A 21,065-nucleotide genomic window follows, 5' to 3' on the forward strand; every position below is an offset into this window, starting at 1 on the left:
AAAAGCTGGGCTAAAGCAAGTTTAAATTAAAGGCTACTGCATCTGTAATTACATAAAGCCATGATTTGAAAAGATCCAGAAAAAAGAATTTCTGCTCTCTTATCATAATTTTAGTAACTTCTTTTTCCACTCTTTCCTCAGTTGTCTTTTGAACTCTGTGAATTTAGACTGCAGCTGTACAACAGTGATTGCATTCAAAATAATAAGATCTAGTAGTGAAGCTATAAATTTGGCTGGAATAAAATCTGTCATGCATTTTTGCTGTGACTACATTCTGCTTTTCTAACTCAGCTGGAATCCAACTATCCACTCACATTTTCTGTAGTGCCTTGTTTTGAAAGATAGTGATGAGGACTGCAAAAAGTCCTGAATGTGCTTACTATCATAGTTACTGTTAATCATCTCATACAAAAATAAATGTGAGTGGCATCTTCGTAATCTCTTAAGCAGTCATCCAAACTGAATTATGAATTGATCATTAATGGAAAATATGAGTTAAACGCTAGGATACTGTGTGCACACTCTGTTATGCAACTCCTGGAATAATCATCTGGGGCTTGACGTGTTTGTCTGGGATGTTTCACCACTGTGGGCACATGTGAGCTGAAATACAGAAAGAAATGCTTTCATGGACTTTCCACTCTGTTGCCTCCTTATTGTGGGTTCAGTTTGTGTGGGAGGAATGCTTGTGATTTAATTACTTGAATACATCTGAAAATTGACTGCATGAGTTACAGTTAAATTTTGCCTCTACATTCCAAAACCCCCTTTGACCTGGGAGCCTTTTTGGCACATAGAATCATAGATTTGTTAAGGTTGGAAAATGCCTTTAACATCAGTGAGTCCAACTGTTAACTTACATTTCCAAATGTCTATTTCATTACAAGATTCCTTTGTATTAAATGTTTGTTTCATTGCATTACGTGTTGATGTGATTTTTATTACAGCTATGTAATTGTCTGTTTCATTACAAGATTTCTTCCAAGCTTCTCTGTTATATTTCATGCATTTATTTCTTTTTCCACAAAGCAACCCTTTTGCTGCTGAGGTTTATGAGGTAGTTAAATAGGATTATTCCTGTTTTAAAAGAGGAAAATTGAGGCATAAAATTTATTTGCCCATGATCTTATGAGAACTCTCAGTTCCAGGAGAAAGGACCAAGTTTGTCCTAGTTATTTTCAAGTCAATGTTCTACCTGTTGGCCATTTCTGCCTCTTCCCTGGTATTTTCCATGAGCTTTAGGAAACATTTTTGAGCACATTTTTTGGCAGCCAATGTATGTTTGCAATGTGAGAAACAATAATTTTCTAAAAGGAATCATTGGGTAATACTGTAATAGGAAAAAGGCAGTAGTGTGGATGTACACAATTTGTTTAGGGTATTTAGATTTCATGTCTCCTAACAGGTCAGGTTGTGCCCACTGAGTATTTTAAGCCACAGTCTTTTATCCTAAGAGAAGTATGTGCTTTTGTGGAAATTGAAATTAATTTCACCTTCATCTTAGTGAAGCTGGAGGGGCAGCAAGTAAAATGAAAGAACCAGAAGGAAGAAAAACAAAATTGAAGCATTTATTTTGGAGAGTTTTCACACGGCTTCTTTTTAATCCCTGATTAACAGATGAAAGAAGATACACTGAGACACAGCTCTAGTACTAAACCCTTTGATAAGAGAATTACAATGTCTTTATTGTACAGGCTTTGTTGATTTGTCTGCATCATCTTCTGCAGCAGTGATTGCTAGGCAGCCAAAGGAGAGAGCAGAAGAGAAGCTGTTATCCCTGTGGTGTTCAGGACACAGTTACATTTATCCCAGGAGCCATTACCGTCCATAATGCCTATTGCTGATTATCAACGCTGGAGTTTCCAGTGCAAATAAAAATTGTCCTTGGATGGGCTGGTCCAAAGCAACGATAAATGTCATTGGTTCACTACTGAACTTAAAAGGAAAGCAGTGAAAAAAATCATTGTAATATTGATCAGAAGGGAAATGAATATATCTAACGTATGTACAGCGCCCCCTTTCAGCCACGTCCGAGGATGGAGGAGTGGCTTTGCTTTCTCCTAGATGAGCCTTTCCATGGGTGGTGGCTGCACCATGTTCCACATCTCCACGCGGGAGCCCTCCTTCTCCTGGCGGCTGGGGCTGTAGGTGCCCTGCGTGGCCCGTTTGCTGGCGAGGGCGGAGAGCGCCGCGGCCAGGGACAGCAGCGCCAGCAGCGCCAGCGCGCCCACGGCCGCCAACACGCTCGACATCAACTCAGCTGCCAGCTGCAAGGATGGAAAGCATTGCAACGTCACTGCCACCCAGAGAGGACCGAGACACACCTGGGCTACCCCAGAAGGAAAACAGAAAACAAGCCAGATGAATTTCCTGTAAGGACTCATTTCCTTCTTACCTTGAAAATAACCTGCAAGTTAATTTACCTGTGGGCTGCAGTATAATTCAGCAATTTTTTAACCACTTCAATAAAAATTCATTATTCCTAGAAATTTTCTATATTATTATATTTCCTATATTCCTATATTCCTGTATTTCCTTCGTATTTCACTATTCCTATTATTCCTATGAGCTAATTTGAACATACTGAGTTACATTTCTTGCTGGAGGAGTGAAACTTATATGAATATTTATTTTTATATATATATACTTAAATATATAGTAATTTCACTTACATTAAATACTGTGAAATGTAGTATTTCTACAGACATTCCTACCCGTAAACTTTTCTACCAGCATGTTTGCATGAAATAAGCATATAGAAGCTGCACAATAGTGCATAATCAGTGTATTTTCACAAGTAAGCTTTAAAATGTTCATGCAGCTCTTCCACATACAGACTTCATAGGTTCTACAGAAAAATAAGCAGTACCGTACAGGATGAATGTAAGGATGCTCTGATTTTTTGATTTTTTTTACAGTTTTCATGTGGCAGTGGGAAATGTAATAATGTCAGAAGGCAGAGTGCACATAAACCAATCTGTCAGCTGGGAAGCTTCAGACCAGAGAAATTTTATAGTTGGTAGATGAACGTTTTGTACAAGTCTATGTATGCACTTTCATGTGTAAAAATGCTTATGGTGAGGAGAGCAATGAAGTGATGTAGTTAGTGTGGAAAAGTGGTCACTATGGACAGAATGACCCTAGCAGGAATTGAACTTCTGGGCAGATTCTGCCATCCATCATCTTTTGATTTGTATTACAAGTGACAGCTGAACTGCCCGAGATGAATGCGCGCTTGAGGCTGAACTTCCAAATCCCCAAATACTCAGAAACAGAAAACAGCAGGTCAGAGCCTGTTTCCCCAGTTAGATGCTCCATGTTGTGGGATGTTTTAGTGCCATTTCCAAGGAAGGGCAATCCCAGTCCAGAGCACAGGATGATTTTGCACTCAGCGATGGATGCACTGGACGTGGATGCTCTGGGGGTGCATCCCTGCACTCGTGCCTCTGCCAGAGAGCAGCAATGCCAGAGGGGGAAACGTTAAAACAATCCTGCCTCTTTCTTCCTCTCCCCAATTCCACACTGATGTAAAAGGTCCTGCTATAATAGTAAAAGCAAGTTTGGCTCAGGGGTTCTCTCCAGGGGATAAATGATCGACTATGATATTTTCCTCTGTCCTTGATGGCTAAATATATGGTCCCTGTGATTTTAAATACATTTTTCCCAATAGAAATAATATCATGCAGGTGTCAGAGCAAATGACTACTACTCTAAAACAAGGTGGCGTGAAGCATGTTGGTCTATTAAATTGGATTGGATTGGGAAGGTTATTTCATCTTTGGATGGTGTAACAGACACATTTGAGATCCTAGTTTTGCTCTGTACTCTGTTGGACTATATGACCCTTGTTCCTCTTGTCTCAGAGAGGCAGCAAGTTTTTAATGGTATTTTTGTTCTCAGAAGCTCTCTTTTATTTTCATTACCTGCTCTGGGAAAATAAGGACTAAGATAGTCCAGGTTAACTCTGATCCTGGGGTTGAACAGGCCATTTGCAAGAGAAATTCACTACCACAGGCAAATGGATGGTATGGCCTCACCCCTGATAAGTGAAATTTCTGAAGTCAGTCTCCAGTTTTCCAGTCCACACTCTTCCCATTCCTGTTGCAAGCATGTCTCTCTGTATCTTTTCATTTAAGATAACCTTCAAATTAATTTGATTTCTCAAAGAAGAATTTTTGCAAAGAACTGAGGTGGAGAAAAAACTTGTAACGTGCTAAAATGGAGTCACACATCTAAATGTCATTCTCAAATTAAAATCATCATAACAGGTATTTTTAAAAATTTTGCAATAGTTACTTATTAGAGAAACCTTACCCATCCTTAGCCAATATGTAAAAGAAGTTACCCCACTGATTAATATCTGGAGAGCTGGGGGTTTACCATGATCAGATGCATAAGCTAACTTTATTTATTTATCTATATTGCTTCTAATTTCTAAATGTGAAGAAAAGTGCTTTAGTTCATCTTTTAAGGTGAATTCTATTGATCAAAACCCCCTGATTGTTCCAGTGCTGTCCCCTGGTTTAACACCCCACAGCTCCCTGCCAAAGTTTCCAGTATGAGGTACCCCCTTGGCAGTTGCACTGGACTGGTAACAAGAGCTGCCAGAAGGCTCTGCAGTCTGGTCCCATCAAAATCAACTGCTTCCCTAGCAATTAATGGCTGAATTGTTAAATTAATTTGAAAAATCAGCTGGCTGATCTGGAAAAAAATATATGAAAAGCTCTGTCCCCTGTCATCTCAGAGTCTGTTCACTGCGTGTTTGGTGATGATGATAGACTGAAATAATTGTAACTAGTGATTCCACAAATAAAGGCTCGAGCAGCATTTTTAGTAACATTAGTGCTGCTGAAAGAGTGGAAAAGAGGTTTTCTGTCACTGACCATACTGTGTGCTTTGCATAATAGAAGGAAGTGTTCACTAAAAATGCAGTTTGAAATTAAATGTCCCATGTCAGTGCTTCAGGCTTTTCTGGCAACTCCTTGCTGGTGCTTCCACCATGGATGGGTCTGACTGTGAACCTCTGGGATGTTTCACAGTGCCCTGGGCTGCTCACATGTGCCACTGCTCATCTCAGTGCTCCATCCGTGCCTCAGATCCCCTGGCTGGGTCTAGGGCATCCTGAGGGACTGGACCACCACACTCAAATATCACTTTTCAGCTTCACACCACCATTCCCTTCCCCATGTTAACTGGTGAAGACCTGGCTGCTGGGCTGAGAGATGGCAGCACACAGTTTTTTGGTGTTTGTCACAAGGCTGTTCCAGAGTACCCAGCAAGGGTTGTTCTTTGGCTAGAACTTCAAAAGCAGAAGAGGAAAGCTCTGGAAAGAAATGGACAGAGCAAGACAAACTTCATTTTCTCTTGGCAGAAAAAAACTACCACAGGACACCGGGAAGCTTGTGAAGAGAAACAAGTTCTTTTAATTATTACATTTAAATAATCATTGAATAGAGTGACATCTCATTATAGCTCTGGGTTTTGCTTCTTCATTTGGTTATGGAAATAGATTTATTGTTCTGCTTTGGTTCCTTGGTCTGCTTTTTGAGTAAGAAGGGCCTAGTTTGGAAGTTGGAGTTTAGAGGCATTTATCAACCTGTATCAAAAGGTGTATGTTTGCTTACCTTAAAGCAAGCCATTTCCCAAATGGTTATTTTATAAGAGAGAATATTTGGGATTTGCTGTAATGAATGTTTCCACCTGTGCCAAAGACAAGTGGAACAGCACAGGGGAGCCCAGCTCAGGGCCTCCTCCTCCTGTGTGTGTCACATCAGCAAGGCTGGGCTGAGCTAATCCTGCCTTGTGGCCACACAGGGATGAGTGGTGTGGCCACCAACACTAGGGCTGAGCCAGAGCAGAGAGGGAAGGAGGATGCAGCCGTGGTGCTGGCAGAGAAATGGCAGCAGGTGTGAAGGAGGCAGGGAGTGCTCCTTGGGGTGCTGCTGCCTGGGGAGATGTTCTCTGGAGGTGTCAGTGGGGTGTGGGAGGTGTGGGAGCTGTCTGCCTCTGTGCCTGGGCACGAGGGATTAGCCCACCTCCATTTCAGCATTGCCCAGAAGGTGCCTGGTTCTGGATGCGTCTCCAGACAGAGACATCAAGGCAGGATTTAAAACACACGGAGCTCCCCTTCCCTGCCACGTGTGGGGCTTTTGGGGATTTCTGCAGCTGCTCGTGTGCACTGGAGCTTTTCCTGGGGAAGTCTCAGATCCTGAGTCCTGACACCACTCACAAGGTTATCAGCTCATTCCTGGTAAGAACATCTGATCCGTGCTGCCCAGATTTACTGCCTCCAAATCACAGCCATTTGCTGTGGTAACAACTGCCTTGAGCAGTCCTAATCCATGGCAGAATTATTTTGAAAGGTTTGGGGCCATATAGGGATAATAGTGAGCAGCCAGAGAAAAGCCATATTTACTTGATTAAAAGGCCCACAGATATGCTGAGTTCATTTCACAGAGGATTTACAGCCATCTTATTGGAACTTTTTTCTCTTACAGGCTGAATTGAAGTAAGGATTTATGCAGTTTAAGGAGAAATCCAGTCAGGCACACACAAATCTGTTATCATGAGATGCATTGATAACCCTAGCCTGTGAGGCTACAGTTTCTTTTCAACAGCAATAAATTGGCCATAAATCTATATATATTGACTTTGTTCTAATTTTTATTAGTACATTAAATGAGGGCACAGGAAGTCCCTTTTCTGTGATTTTCTTTTTTCATTTTAGCAAACTGTGGCCTATTGCTCTCTCTCACATCACCTGCAAAATGTAGCTGCTGTGTTTGTGCTAAACACCAGCCACCATGTTCCAAGAGCTGTTGGGCTGTTGAGTTCAAGTAGTAGTAATAATAATAATAATCATCTGTTTGGGACTCATTTAAGGATTCACGTCAAGCCAAACACTGCACAGGCCACTGGAAAAGGTAAACTATTTTTAAGATGTTATAAACATCACCTATTTTCTTTAACTGCTTTGTCCTTTAATGGTTTTTCCTGGTTTCCTGCTTAATGCTGTTCCCATGTGGGCACTGATCTTTGAGTGTGTCTATACAAAGTTATGTTTCAGGTCCTTGAATAGTTTACTCCTTGCTGCTTTGGTACATGAGGCAACAAAGGAAGCAGCACTTGGTGCACTTCAGCTGATTCTCCAGTTTGTCATCGGTGAGACCACCAACTCCTTTTCCTTCTGCACACCTCAGAACTCTTCAGTTCATCTTGTGGACTTCAAAAGTGGCAGTTGCATTGTACAGACATTCCTCTTGTCCCCTGAAGTGACTCCTGAAAGGTGAAGTATTTGCTGTACTGTAGACCCGATGCCTAACAAGTTTCAGGATTATCTGGTAAGAAAAGTGTTTGAATTCTCTCAGATTGAGAAGCAGAAGGTAAGAGTTTAAAACAGACCTAGGAAGGCCACTGCAGGGCTTTTCTCTAATTTTTCTTCCTTTACGGGTAAGAAAGGGATAGTTTGTAGGATCAGATTCAGCTGTGGAGCCTTGAACACCTGAAGAAGATCTCAGTGGGCTGAAGGTGTGGCTGCTTCCCCTTGCAGTGAGCCAGCCCAGAGCTCTGGTTCAGGGGGGCTGTAGGTGCCACAAACTGTCTCTGGTGCCTTCTGTATGCAGGGCAACACCCCAAGGTAGCATCACTGCTTTTTCCTCTGCATCTTAGGAACTTCTCCTGCTGGCCCCATGTTCACTGGGAGGAGATTATCCTGTTGTCCCTCACCTCCCCCTGAAAATATCTCTGAATTACATCAAGAGCTGTAGACATCTTGAATTTCCAGCATTGCTGTTGGTGTTTCTGCCATCAGCCCTGAGTTATTTTCCTGATAGCTGCAGGGGAATACAATCCCACTGTCTGAAGGGCCTGAATGAGACTCTGAGTCCTGTACCTGCCCCTGTAGACATTGCTGAAGAAAAAACTTAGGTGTGTGCAGAACATCCACAGTGTTTAGGCAGTTCATCTTGAAGAAAGATTTAAAGTAATATTTTAGATTTCTTTTTTTGTTTTCTTGTGGGTGTTGTTGTCTGAATATTTCCTTGAAATGTCTCTGAAAAAAATTATGTTCACTACAACCTCTTTGTAATATATGTTTTTTATATAATGTAGTTTGAATAGTTTGTCTTAGTTGACACCTGACAGTTTTAATTGATTCCTTCCTGAAAAATGTCAACTTTTAGTTTTCTGACAGCTCTTGAAATCAAGGAAAAAGCATAGAAGGAATTCATGTTAGTTTCTATAATGATAAATTGGTCATCTGGCTTGACCAGTTATAGATCATAAAAATGCAATCTTTACTATGAAGGAAGAATTATGTCTGTGGCAGTCTGTGAGAATATGAGGAAGATGGAGATGATTGAAGTCTAGGATTTAGCTGGGCTTGCAGAGAAGGCACCTCATTAAGAAATTCTGACAGCCTCCCTCCTGGCACGTGAAGTTGCACTGTTGTGACACTACAGAAGTTAATGAGGAGGTTTGTTCTAATTATAGCGGAGCAAGAAATTGGAGATTGGAGATGGAGCTCTCTGAAGCGTTGCAACTAAATTGTAAAGCAGACTTCAGTGAAACAAGGGTGCTGTTCACATTAGTCCTGATCTCCCAGTCTGACCAGCTTACCCAGACCTCCTCCTCCCCACACTGGGCTGCAGGACCCTTCCCAGGTCACTTGAAACAGTGCTGTGTTTAAAGCAGAACAATTTTTCCCCTCCTCAGTGCTGATATGTGGCTTAGGTGGCCTTCTATTGGCAGTACTAGCTTTTGGCCAAGAAGCTTTTCCTGCTAGGAAGGCTCACTTTTAGGAATTAACCTTTCAAGAACACACTACCTACAGTAACTATAATTTTTTAACTACTTGTAGTATTGATGTCTGGTTTGTGTTAACTGTTTAATGCAAGCAGGCCAGACATAGGAGTTTAGTACCTCTGGGATGGTCTGTCTTAGGCAAAAGGAACAATAGTCCTGGTTTTGGCCAGGACTGTGCATGAGCTCAGCCATGCACCCAAAAGAGCCAGAAGTACAGAAGCAGCCCCTTAAAATCTGCATCAGATGTTTTGCTGGATCAGTATCTCACAGATTGTTGAATGCCTTTTAGGCAGCAGAGTGTGAGAGAAGTGATTTGGGTGGCAGTTTGGGAGGGCAGCTCTCATTAAGCTGTGGGCTTTGAGGAGGCTCCTTGATAGTGCTTCTGCAGCAACTGCCAGTGCTAATTTTGTAAGTGTTCCAGCTCTTTTTAAGATCATCCGAGTGGTGCAGCACAGATTAAATGTGCAGCTCCAATGTGTTGTTATGAGATGCCTTTTAAAATTCTATCGACAGCCTCTGGTGTAGGAACTTCACCATCTGCTGCAATCTGAAAGGATAAGAGGGAAAAATCTATAGCTGGTGCAAATCCAGGCAAGCCATGCTGAGGAGGAGTTTGTCCCATAGCTGCTATATAGCAGACTAGACAAATGTTTTAGTAAAGGTGTCAGTCTCTGGGGTGCAACATCCTTTTCCAGTTTGGGAAATGCTTTGGGGCATCATACAGAATTATTTCTGCGCGTGGCTGCCAGCACAGTGTATCAGGTGGTGTTTCTTCACAGGGGATAACTGCTTTGCAGCTTTGAGACAGCAGATTCTGTGCGAGTACATCTTGGTGGTGGATAAAAGCCTCATCAGGCAAGCATCTTGCAGGAAGAAATGGGAGATATTTAAACTCAAGACTATCACTGAAAACGCTGGCTTTCTGTTTTTCCCTGCATGTGGCCAGGTTGAGTTTACTGCATCCCTGTAGTTGCCACAGTAGAAGTGGCACATGAAGAGGGATTTGGAAGAGCACACAGGCCTTTTGAGGAAGTCTGCTGTCATGGGAGAGTGAAGTGAGTGTGATGGGGTCAGGAGGTTAAACCCCCAAACAGGAGAAGAATAAGAGAAGATGCTACAGTGCTGAAGATGAGGGCAGGACAGTTTCCAAGGAAAAAAGATGGAGAGAGGTTCAGTAGACAGAGTGAAATAGTTAAAATTATAAGAAAGAAGAATGGATTTCAAAACTGTTTTCTTCATTGATTGCACAGGTGTTGGTCAGAGCAGCATGTGCAGGATGATGTGACACTCAAGATGGGGCTGATGGTAATGGCAAAATTTGGAGAAGAGAACGGGGCAGGGAAAGGTAATGTGGGTTATCAGCAGCTAAGACAAGGAAACAACTAAACCATTCCTACTGCAAACCTCTGCTTTTCTGATTTTTTCCATGTGTCTGTTTTTTTCCATGTATCTGTCTCTGTTGGTCAGAGCAGCATGTGCAGGATGATGTGACACTCAAGATGGGGCTGATGGTAATGGCAAAATTTGGAGAAGAGAACGGGGCAGGGAAAACCTCTGCTTTTCTGATTTTTTCCATGTATCTGATTTTTTCCATGTATCTGTCCTTCTGTATCTTCTGTACAGGGGGATAAAAAAAGGCAAGAGAGATTTTGCTGAAGCATTTGAAATGTGGAAGTACTGTCTGAGTGAATATCTGCTTGTTGTTTCTTCTCACTAACGTGTTTCCTTGCACATTGTTTTCATCAGACATGATTTGCCTGTATTAGGAATTATGAGTCTCAATTAACTGTGATGGATTTGCACAACCTGACTTGTGCATAATGTGGAGTTGCTCAAAACTCCACTTTTCAGCACATGACAATTGAGATCTCTTTCTTAATCAGTGACATTAATGGTAGGTGTTATTTATTTCTGTTATCAGGTCTTTGAGAACAGCCCCAAGGACCCATCAAAGCCCAGCATATAAAGGGTGCAGCCTCCTCCTGTGGGCTCTGGTCCCTGCCTGTGACCATAGGTAGCAGGCTCTGGTCCTCTTCCCCCAGGTCCTGGTTCTCTTGCTGAAACTCAGTGCTGAAATTGAGAGCCCTGCCTCTCCCCACCTTCTGTGGGAAGGAGAAACTGCTCTGTCCAGTAATGCACAATAAACAGGTGGGTCAGCTGTGTATGGCATAGCACAGGCTGCTACAATTCCTGCCCAATTTTGTAACTGCCAGACACTTTCCATCCCTGCTTCTCTGCTAATAAGCAAAGGCAATGATCTCAAAACTGTTCCATGAAATTCTTCTCCATTCTTGGTGCTGAGCTCCTGCAAACCAGCCATGTGTTGCTACCTAGCATTAATAGGATGCTGTCAAGTGGTGATGAAGTAAGGAGTGCTGTGACTGTTTCACACTGTCAGACAGCAAGGTATCGAGTCAGCAGCGAGCCTTTGCTGGGAGCAGCACTTTGATTGCAGCCATCTCCTGCTTCCAACTGTAAATATTAATAGTATAAGATAGACCTTTATTGACTACATAATATTTGCCTTAGCATGCTAAGTGACACTGTCATGTTACTTTGCTAATTATATTCCTTGATAAAAACTTTCAGTGTGTTTTTATCCCACTGGCTGGTTTTTTTTTTTTTTTCCTAGTAGAAAGCTGATTTGAGATAACAAAAATCATTATGGCTTATCTTCAGGAGAGACTTTGGAGGAGGTGCGAGTAGGTAAATTGTAAACGAAAAAGGATCTAAAAACTGCTCTATTAATAATTATTCAGACTTGACTTAGACCTTTCATTTGTTAGCAGAGTTACTTTTATCTCTTTTTTTTGTGTGCTTTTGTCTTGTTGATAGAATTATGAGTGTGTGCCTACCTCTGAATCCCACCACTGTCCTCAGGGATTCTTGGATCAAGTACTGCATACCTAATATGGGATCTGTCATTGTGTCAATGTATTAACAGCATTGTATCAGTATTGCTGGCATTCAACAGGTTTGCATCTGAATGTGAACTGGATGAAGCCAACTCTGATAATTGCTTTTTGGGTATTTGCTGAAGGTGTTTTAGAAAGTCACTTTCTGTGTTATAGCCAGCACAGCACATGAGAGAAAGGTCTCGGAAAATGCAGTAGAAATTTGTTTTAACTTTCTGTTCCATGCTTTTACCTTACTGCCACCTAAAGATAACTAACAGAAAATACATTGTACTACAGATTAGAGAGTTTTACTCTGTTATGCTGGGAAGGAATGATAACCCTATCAATGTCTTTCTTTTAAGAAGAATTCCTACATTTTCATATTTTCTTGAAGATCATACTTCTTGGAAATGGGAAAGAAATCTGCTGACTCAGTTCACTGAATTTATCTCTGGTCCTCCAAGGCAAGGTGTACTGACTCTGAAGCCAACTCACCCTGTTTCTGGCCAGTCTGTTTAACTCAGATCTCCTCAATACAGGCTGAAAGTAACATTTTCTGCAGTACATGGGGTCAGGTCACCTCTGTCTGCAGGTGTAAGGTATTTCTGGCACAACCCCTCTTTGATTCCACCTGTCTCAGATGTGAGTGTCTGCTGTGGAACGGGCAGCCTGCCTGGTGCCTTGTTTCTTTTTCAGTAGTTTTCAGTTTGGAGAATGCCTGCCTTTAAAGCAACATTTGGTCAGAGAGGGGAACTGAGGCATGAAATAGAAACACAATTAGCCCAGAGCCAGTTAGACAACCCATGGTGGAAATGGTGAATGAATTTAATCTCTCCCCTCTGCCCAAACTCTGCCTGTCAGTCACCCCAGGGCAGCACAGCCCTGGCCTGCTCGGGCACTGCCCCTGACAGTGGCACTGAGGTCTGGCTCAGGGTGTGCCCTCCAGGCTCTGCCTGGCTGCGTGTTTGCTCAGTTGCTGGAAGCCCTGAGCAAGAGAACTTGGGCCTTACAGGTGATCTTTCATGGAGCTATTGCCATCAGGCATTTTTACTGTATGACATATTTTTTTGGAGAGAAGTATGGCATTCTCTGTTGTTTAAACTGCAATATTGCATTTGCACTGGTAATAAATCCCTCATATGTGCCTACTACAGGTTTACAGTCGGCATTTGGACTAAACTCACACTTCCACATCATCTGACCTGTTGTTATTTATTGCCTGAGCACCAGGACAGATGATCCTTCCCAGGATGGCCTGGCAGGACTCCTCTCAGGCAAATGCCCTTGAGTGCAGTCCTCACTCCTCTGTTCCTGAGGGTCAACTCCCTGTCCCGTGAGACCATTACAGATTCAAGCCTGTTTGGTTTTATATATTTTCAGACATTGGAGGAATCTGGCTCCACCCCCTCACTAGTGGTACCTGCCTTAAGCCAGTGATGACCCATTTTGTTAAAGGACCTGCCTGTGGTCATGTTGCAGTGTTCAAAATTGTTCATCCTCGGTCAAAGTTTCACTCTGAAGTCTCACAGACCTGACTCTTTACATGCTGGCTATCTATATTTTCCATACTCATAAATAGCCCATTTAATTCAACTAAAGATGTGATCAGTGAGTTCCAAAATGCTTTTTTGTATGGCTCTGAGTAACTTTTCTGATTGATACTTGCATCCTTCCATAATATATTCCCAAACTCATGCATTAGCAAAGTAATCAGAAAATCAGGCAAGTTATATATATTGTGGCAGAAGTTTCATATATTAGTGTTTTCTCCTGGAAGAATACTTCTGCTTCCTCCTTCATCAGTAGTTTTTGGAGAGGATGGAAAGAAATAATCAGAAGCTAGGAATCTTTGTCTCAAATTTTTCTGGAATTGAAAAAAGTTGTTTCAGGTCTCTGGGTTCAGGCCAGTTGCAGTTTGAGCAGCCTGAGTGCTCCTCCAAGGCAGAGTGGGTAGCTGATACTGATTGGAAATTCAGCTTTCCTGCCTAGTCCATCTAAAGAACTTCACTGGTTTGGAGATTATTGCTTAGCAGCAGGTTGTACCAATAATGCTTTAGTAGATTTAAAGTGTTTAAAACATCTTGGGGTGGAGGTGGACTCTCTCTCTCTCTCTCTCTCTCTCTCTCTCTCTCTCTCTCTCTCTCTCTCTCTCTCTCTCTCTCTCTCTCTGTCCAGTTCCTAGTGAAGGACAAGATATTAACACTTGGGCACTTACAGAGGTGTCCCAAGCATTCACTTGAAATAATGAGGTCATTTTTCCTGTGTTCAGATGCAACCCAGGTGTTCAGTGCTGTCCCCATCTGTTTAACTTTTACAAATCCATTTTACTTATGATTTTCCTTATTTGTGGAATTGCATTTGCCTCAGTATCACTTTGTGCCTCCAGGACCTCCTTCAGAACCACCCTTTTTCATGGTTTCCAGAAATGGCAAAACTGGCAGCACTGAGGGGTTTTTGGGACTCATCATTCCCCAGACAGATCCACAGGTACCACTGGGGTTCCACTGACAGTATCACCTGCTGAAAGGACAGGAGAAAATTTGGGGGGGATAATGACTTCCAAACCTGTAGAAAGTGACAGAAGACTCTACCTTTACTACTGGCATTAGGTCTACCTTGAAGGATATGTTTTATTTCCATATGTACAGAAACCAAGCATTTTCTTTCAGCCTGAACGAGGTTTGTGTTTGATTAAAGGGAACAATAAAATAAGAAAGAACCAAGTGCAGTTTTCCAAGAGACACAGCAGTGTCCTTCACTGGTTAGTGAAGTGGTTAGCAATATTCTGGTTAGTTCATAAAATGGTAGCATTTGGGATAAAAAAAGGCAACAGTGAAATCCCTGTATAAAATCTGTGCCTATGCTGACATTTCACTGAGGGATTAGAGTGAGCCTAGATAAAACCAGACACATGCATTAGCATTGGTGAATACAAAGTGAAATTAGCTTTGCAGAAGAGGTGGTGTTGCCAAGGCCCTCCTGGAGCTTAGTCTCTAGTTTGTCACTGATTTTAATTGGGAGCAGGTTTGGGCTTTCCTTTGGAGTTTATTTTGGCTTGGGTTGGGGTTTTTTTTTTGGTATTCAGTTTTTTGTGCATGTGTACTTTTGTTTTATGTTGTTGGGGTTTTTTTTTTTTGGTTGGTTGTGGGTTTTTGTTGTGGTGGTTTTTTTTTTTTTTTTTGGTGGTATTCCAGGATTACCATCTCCCAGGTGTCAGCCAGGCTGTGCTCACTGCATGCATCCTGTTCCAGCATAACTGATACAAAGTCAAGAGGAGAAAAGGTCTTGTCATAGGCTGAGCAGGGGAGCAACTGCACCTTTAATTCACCCACCAATGATTACTGCTTGGAGAAGAGGGAACAGAGGGTCCTGTCCCTCTGGGGATTAGAAGAGGACAGCTTGTGATGTTACCAGTGCTGCCCCAGACAGAAAGAGAAGTATTTCCATTTATTTGTGTAATGGATAAATTAGACCCCAAAGTATTAATGTGATTGAGAATTCCCAGAATCCCTACCCTATCATTTCACAGGGACCACCAACAACCCAAGCTGTCTCCACTGGTGCAAAATCTGTTCACTCTAAATAATTAAAAATATTTGTAAAGCTGCTGATTTCCTTGTCCTTTGAATTACAGCTGTATCACATTTTTTACTTCAGTGGTCTTTTTTTTTTTTTTTTGAAAATTTGTTCTACCAAATATGATTTGAATAAATTTAAGGACTGCAGTGTTTGCTGCACATTTAGATTGGTAGAATATTCAGCTAACAAGATCTGCCTCTCATTTAAATGGTTCTCTGTATCAAAATCGATAAATGTTCTTGATCATTTCAAACCAAAATTTTTTTCAGATTCTCAGAACAGGAATTATTTTTATTCCTTTACAGTGGAGTAATATTCCATAAGCCTAGTTAAGTGTGTAATTTTTTCAGATGTTATTAGAGATGGAGTTTCATATCAAGAACTGAAAAATAGAAAAGAACATTAGGTCATGAAATTTATAAGAAAAAAAAAAAAGACATAAAATTTAGTATCTGAACAATGCAGGCACAGACTGCATGAATGTGTTATAAAGTGAACAATGACTGAAGTAAATACCCATGTGATGTGGATGTGGGTCCACAGGGAAAACATCAGAAGGTGAGAATAGGGAAGACAATGCCATTGCAACAGAAAGAATGGCGTACAGACAAAATGTGTTAGTCTGAATACTAAAGTGTTATGTGAACACTGTGCTGGAGCTGATTCCTGTACTGCAGAGTGTTATGCTGTCATATGTCATTGGGCTCCCTTTTCTGCCTATATTTACCATGCACATTAAATATTCAACTGTTCTCACTGATGCGTGCAGTAATCCTGGCCCCGTGAAGAGCTTTCTTGTCTTTCCCAGTTAGGACACATTAGATAACCTTATTGTCTTTGCATCCTAATGTTTTTGTACCTTATGTTGTGACACACATTAAATGTGTTTCATCCAATATCCTTTTAGAAGTTTTAGTCAAATCCTGTGATCTGAATGCAGACTAATACAAAATAGCAACGGGTATTAAGGAATCATTTTGCTCTGAAAAACAACTGCAAAAATGGCATTGTGACATTTCCAAGAAATTCCAGAGCAGAGCTGCTCATTTTGTAAATCTAAAGATGTTTCTTCTTACCCCACATTTGACCTGGCACTGGAATAAAGCTGAGCCCTCTCTGGCTCCTACCATCAATGGTAATGATTCTGCCATGGTGGGTGATCTGCAGCCACACAAATGGCGTGAAAACAAATAAACTCCAGCTTTTTCCCAGCCCAGTTATGCTGATTCTAACAGGCTAATAAAAGTAAAAATTTATTTCAGTCATTGAAATAATCTTATTTCAATAGACTACCATCAGACTGTAAAGATTTACCTGTGCTGTACAGTTGCCCTGATGATGGCTTTCTCAAACCTATTAAGGTACACCAGAGAGTAAATCAGAAGTCCCAGGAAATGCCCTTTATGCTTCTGGCAGCAGCTTTGCAGGATGCAAGTTACACAGCCCAGAGTGCTTATTTCCCTCCCACAGGTCTTGGGAGCCTCAGGAAAGCTGACAGGTGAGAGCTGGCTTCTGCTCATTGATGGCTCTGCTGACCCAGGGCTTGCTCCCTGCTTGGGCAGGAGTCCCAGCAGGAATGTCATGGCCCTGTGGGTGCTGCAAGCAGAGGGCACCAGTTTTGAGCAAGGATTCAGTCCTCTCTCCACTGGTCCTCAAGCACTGCTGGGTTCAGTATGATGTCAGAACATGCTGGTGAGTGGTTTTAAACCCCTCTGATTTCCTGAGATTGTACCATTAGAGGCACCTCACCTGCAGTGGAATCAGGACAGGGCCCTTCAGAGAATGGTGTCATTTTGAAAATGTTAAACTGTCCATACCAGTCTTTTCCAGGAGGCTGCAGGAGCTCTGGAGAGGACAGAAGTCACAGCAGGTACAAAGGTGCTCCTCGCTGGGACACAGCCTGCTGCTCCCCAGGAGCTCAGCCTGACCACCGTGCTGACCTGGGCTGCCCCGTGGGCGTCCGAGGAGAGCCTGGAGTGACCCCAGGTGGGGAGAGCCCTGCTCCCTCCTGCAGGCTGTGACAGCTGCAGGGACCTTTATGGTGACCTGCCACCCACAGCTCCTCAGCTCATGCTGTGCACGAGCAGCAGTGAGTGGCGTGTCTGAAACTCAGGCCGGAGACACTTTTCAGGTTCAGTTGACTTACCCAGATTTACTTGTTCATCTACCACACTCCTGAGGCTGGCAGCTGAAAACCACTGTCTTAGTGTTTTCAACATTGGGCATTCAATCTTAGGATAAGACTAAAAATTATCTTATTGCCTTAAAATACATTTTAATAAGAATTTAAATTTTTTTAAATTTTTGTTTCTCTATTACTCTTAAGGTCTTCTCTTGGGAAGTCTAGCATAGTTTCTGCTTATATGGAGGCTGAAATATGTGTATAGGAGCAGAAATACCAAATATCTAGGGCAGAATTTTTCAATTTGAATGTGCTTCCAATATAGCTACCCTAATTTTCCAATTTTCCTATTTTTTCCAATATTTCTAAAGTATGAAGTGTCCTAACCATCTGCAGTAGGAAAGAGCATAAGTTCAGGACAAGTGAAAATCAGTACCAATGGCAAAGAGAGCAAAGTACTCTGAGAGTTTTGCAGTCTCAAGACAGAAACTGGTGGGAGTATTGGCTTAGAATTGGTGCAGAGTGGAAACTTCACCTGCATGGTTATTATTGCCATTAGATCACTCTATAGGCTTTGAAACCAAAATACTGTTGATATTTCTATGTACAAGGTAGAGGTGTACAAGAGCAAGGCATGCAGGTAAAGCCACAATGGGACTGGGGGAAAACAGTCTGGTTGTTACATCCTGATGTCCATGTCTTTTAGTCAAATGATAATTATCCTTCAATAGCCTCATAAGTATGAATATGTAAAGAGCTATGGAATGCATTATTCATGAATCACCAGGCATTAATTATTGTAATTAAGTATCATTTGCTACGTTCATATTACTAACCCTTCCAGTTAATGAATACATTAGCTAATCACTGTAGAGCAGATTCGATCAAAATTCCCTGTGTCTGTGCTATGGAAGCCTGAGAGAGTTTTATTGAATTTTGATTCAATATTGAACATATCCAACATGCTTATCAGTGTATTTTTAATGACATTAAATGTGAATCATAACCTCCAGTGCATGATGCTTGTCCTCGTGCCCAGGAGGATGGAATGGTACCAGCTGGAAGAGAACGTGGAAGCACCAGTGGTGCAGCACATGGCAGCAGCTCTGTGAACCAAGCACAGCTTCAATTCTGGGGCATGAAACCCACCTCCACTTTCAAGTTTCATGGATATTCACACATACAAAGGAGAAGGGGGTATGTTTTGAGAGGGAGTGCTGTCCCAAAGGTGCTGCTGCTGACAATGTTCAAAGAACAATTCCAAAGCTCAGCTGGAGCTGTTTGCCAGCACCAGCAGGGCACAGCCCTGGCAGGATGTGCTCCCAGTCTAATGGGGCTCAGGGCACTCCTGAAACACAAAGCAAAATGAACAACCCAACCCTGGATTTAGTCTTTACTCCCTGGAGATCCATTTCAACTAATAGTAATCTCAGTACCAGAGAAAGATGATTTGCTGCAGCTTTTATTTCATTGCCTTTTTAGGGTTATAGTTCTCAGAACCAGTCTTGTGGGTTTTGAAGTAGAAATTTTCAATAATTTATTGCAAACAAGAGTTTAATTATTTTTAGGGAGAATCACTAACTCAAGATATAAATATGTACGTTCAAGTGCTGAAAGTTAATATAAAGATGTAAAATGCCCCCTTGGCTGAACTTTTGGCTGTCAGGGCAGAAAAAATATTTGCAAAGAAAGAAAGAAATCTTATTTCATCACTGGTAGTTTGAAGCAGATTTTTTCCTATTTTTAGGTTCACCAATGGACTGTAGTCATGTGTAGTGAGTAAATGATTATTGGATCTAGTTTCCTCAGTAATCTGGGAGTAAGAAAATCTAAATAAGCATATATAAAGGATATTTTCAAATTCAGAAACACATGGGCTCTTTGTAGTTAAAATTGTCATAAGATATGGCTGCAGAGAGTGCTCAGTGAGAGCCTGGATTTTTAAGGGCCAGAAGTAAGAACAATGGTCAGTAAAGACAATCTGCCATGCCCTCAGTGAAACACCCCTCGTGTATTTTCCAAGCACAGTGAAGAATATGCTTTCATTCATCCCACAGCTCATGCAAATCCCTTTGCTCTCCCTTCCAGTGTCTCCATCACTGCTATCTTCCCCCTCTTTTCAGAAATCTTAATTCTGCCTCAAGCCCCAACACTGTTACTTCTCATTACCCAGCTTTATGAGTGACAGTCCCTGGCATCTGAAAACCAGTTTGAGTCTCAGTATCATAGAGGGATTAATTACAGATATCACCAACATGGAGCATCACAAGCCATACCTCCAAAAATCATGAGCTTGGTTTTTGGCTTTCTTCCATTTGCATGTCTTGCATCTCTCCTCTAATTGAGTATATTGAGAGGATGTTTTCCCAACTTCTCAATGCCCAAATTAGTAGGAGTGTGTTTTGATATTTATTTTTTTTATAAATACTGATTTTCCATGAAAGCATGAACTCAGCAGGGAGTTTGTGTTCTTAATTAAAAAAAAAAAAATCAACTATCGGAAGATTTTAAGTACAATTACAACACTGGAGATGTATGAAGAACATGTGGAGAACTCCTGGAAAACCCCAGGATGAAGCAACCTTGGTTGGTGTGTGGTGTTCCTGTGAAGTGTTCAGAAAACATGGCACACGGAAAGCAAATGAACAGAGCCATCAGCAGGAAATGAGGAGCAGACATAAAGAGACAAAGGCAGAAGGTTTATTTGGTGTATAAAGGTAGGAAATTTATGTACACGTGCACAATGCAGTTGAGGATACAGAAGTACAAAGAGGAAGAGAGCAGCATTTCTGAGGCCAGAGGTGTTTCATGATGACAAGGCATTAGAGGAAGGAAAGAATTCAATTACAGGTGAGTGTTTTCAGTAAAAGAAAGAGAGAACTGATGCCCTGCTAATTGAATTTAGAATAATAATTTGCATATTGCTGTAAATTAATATAAACCTGTGTTTAATATTGCGTAAACACTTATATCAAGTGTCTAGTATTGAATAGAAAGAGTATTGAAATCTCTGTACAAATGGATTCTTATTGTTTTCACATTTTGAATATAGGTCTAATGTCAGACATACTGTTATTACATTTATTGCTTTCTACCTTTCTTCAACATTAAGACCATGATAAAATTTTTGCTTAATGTAGTGTGTCCTGTAGTGCATATTCTATAAAGTACATAATGGTTCAATTTAGTTATGTGGAGACTGAACTAAACCCAGTGAGAAAATAAAACCAAACCAAACTTCATTATTTTCTTAATTATAGCTATTAAAAAAAAAAGAAATTATTTGAACAGCTTTAATTAGTAGCAGCACTTTTTTCATTTGAAGTTTTAAAATTTCTTTGTCTTTAGTTAGCATTCTGAAATAGGACAGTTTTTATTTCAAGTTATTTCTGATTATTTTTCATTTCAGTAATACTGAACCGAGAAATGGTTTAACTATGATTGAATTAAAGCTACAGTTTGGAATGAAATTCCCAACATAAGATGCTATTATTTTAAATTTCTCCACATGAAAGCAATTTTCCAAAACTGTATTTTCATTGGAATAAAAAAATCCAAAATTCAGTCTGATTGTGTTTCTTTTCTCTTTGTCTGTGTTCTAGAATTACATGTGATTGCCAGTAAGATAACTAAACCTATATCTGATAGTATATATAGTTTTCTTT

The 21,065-nt window shown here is 41.2% G+C and overlaps 1 protein-coding gene across 1 annotated transcript in view; it reads right to left on the minus strand.

The window, feature by feature from the left end:
- Window positions 1-1,547: 1,547 nt before the first annotated feature.
- CRB1 (crumbs cell polarity complex component 1) overlaps window positions 1,548-21,065 on the minus strand; it is a 92,398-nt gene continuing 72,880 nt past the window's right edge. Inside the window, exon 12 of the mRNA XM_031505516.3 lies at window positions 1,548-2,267. Coding sequence (XP_031361376.2) covers window positions 2,061-2,267 — 207 coding nt within the window. The 3' untranslated portion in view covers window positions 1,548-2,060. The remainder of the gene's footprint in view (window positions 2,268-21,065) is intronic.

The sequence above is a fragment of the Lonchura striata genome, chromosome 8, assembly GCF_050655825.1.
Source record: "Lonchura striata isolate lonStrDom1 chromosome 8, ASM5065582v1, whole genome shotgun sequence".
NCBI classification, from domain to species: domain Eukaryota; kingdom Metazoa; phylum Chordata; class Aves; order Passeriformes; family Estrildidae; genus Lonchura; species Lonchura striata.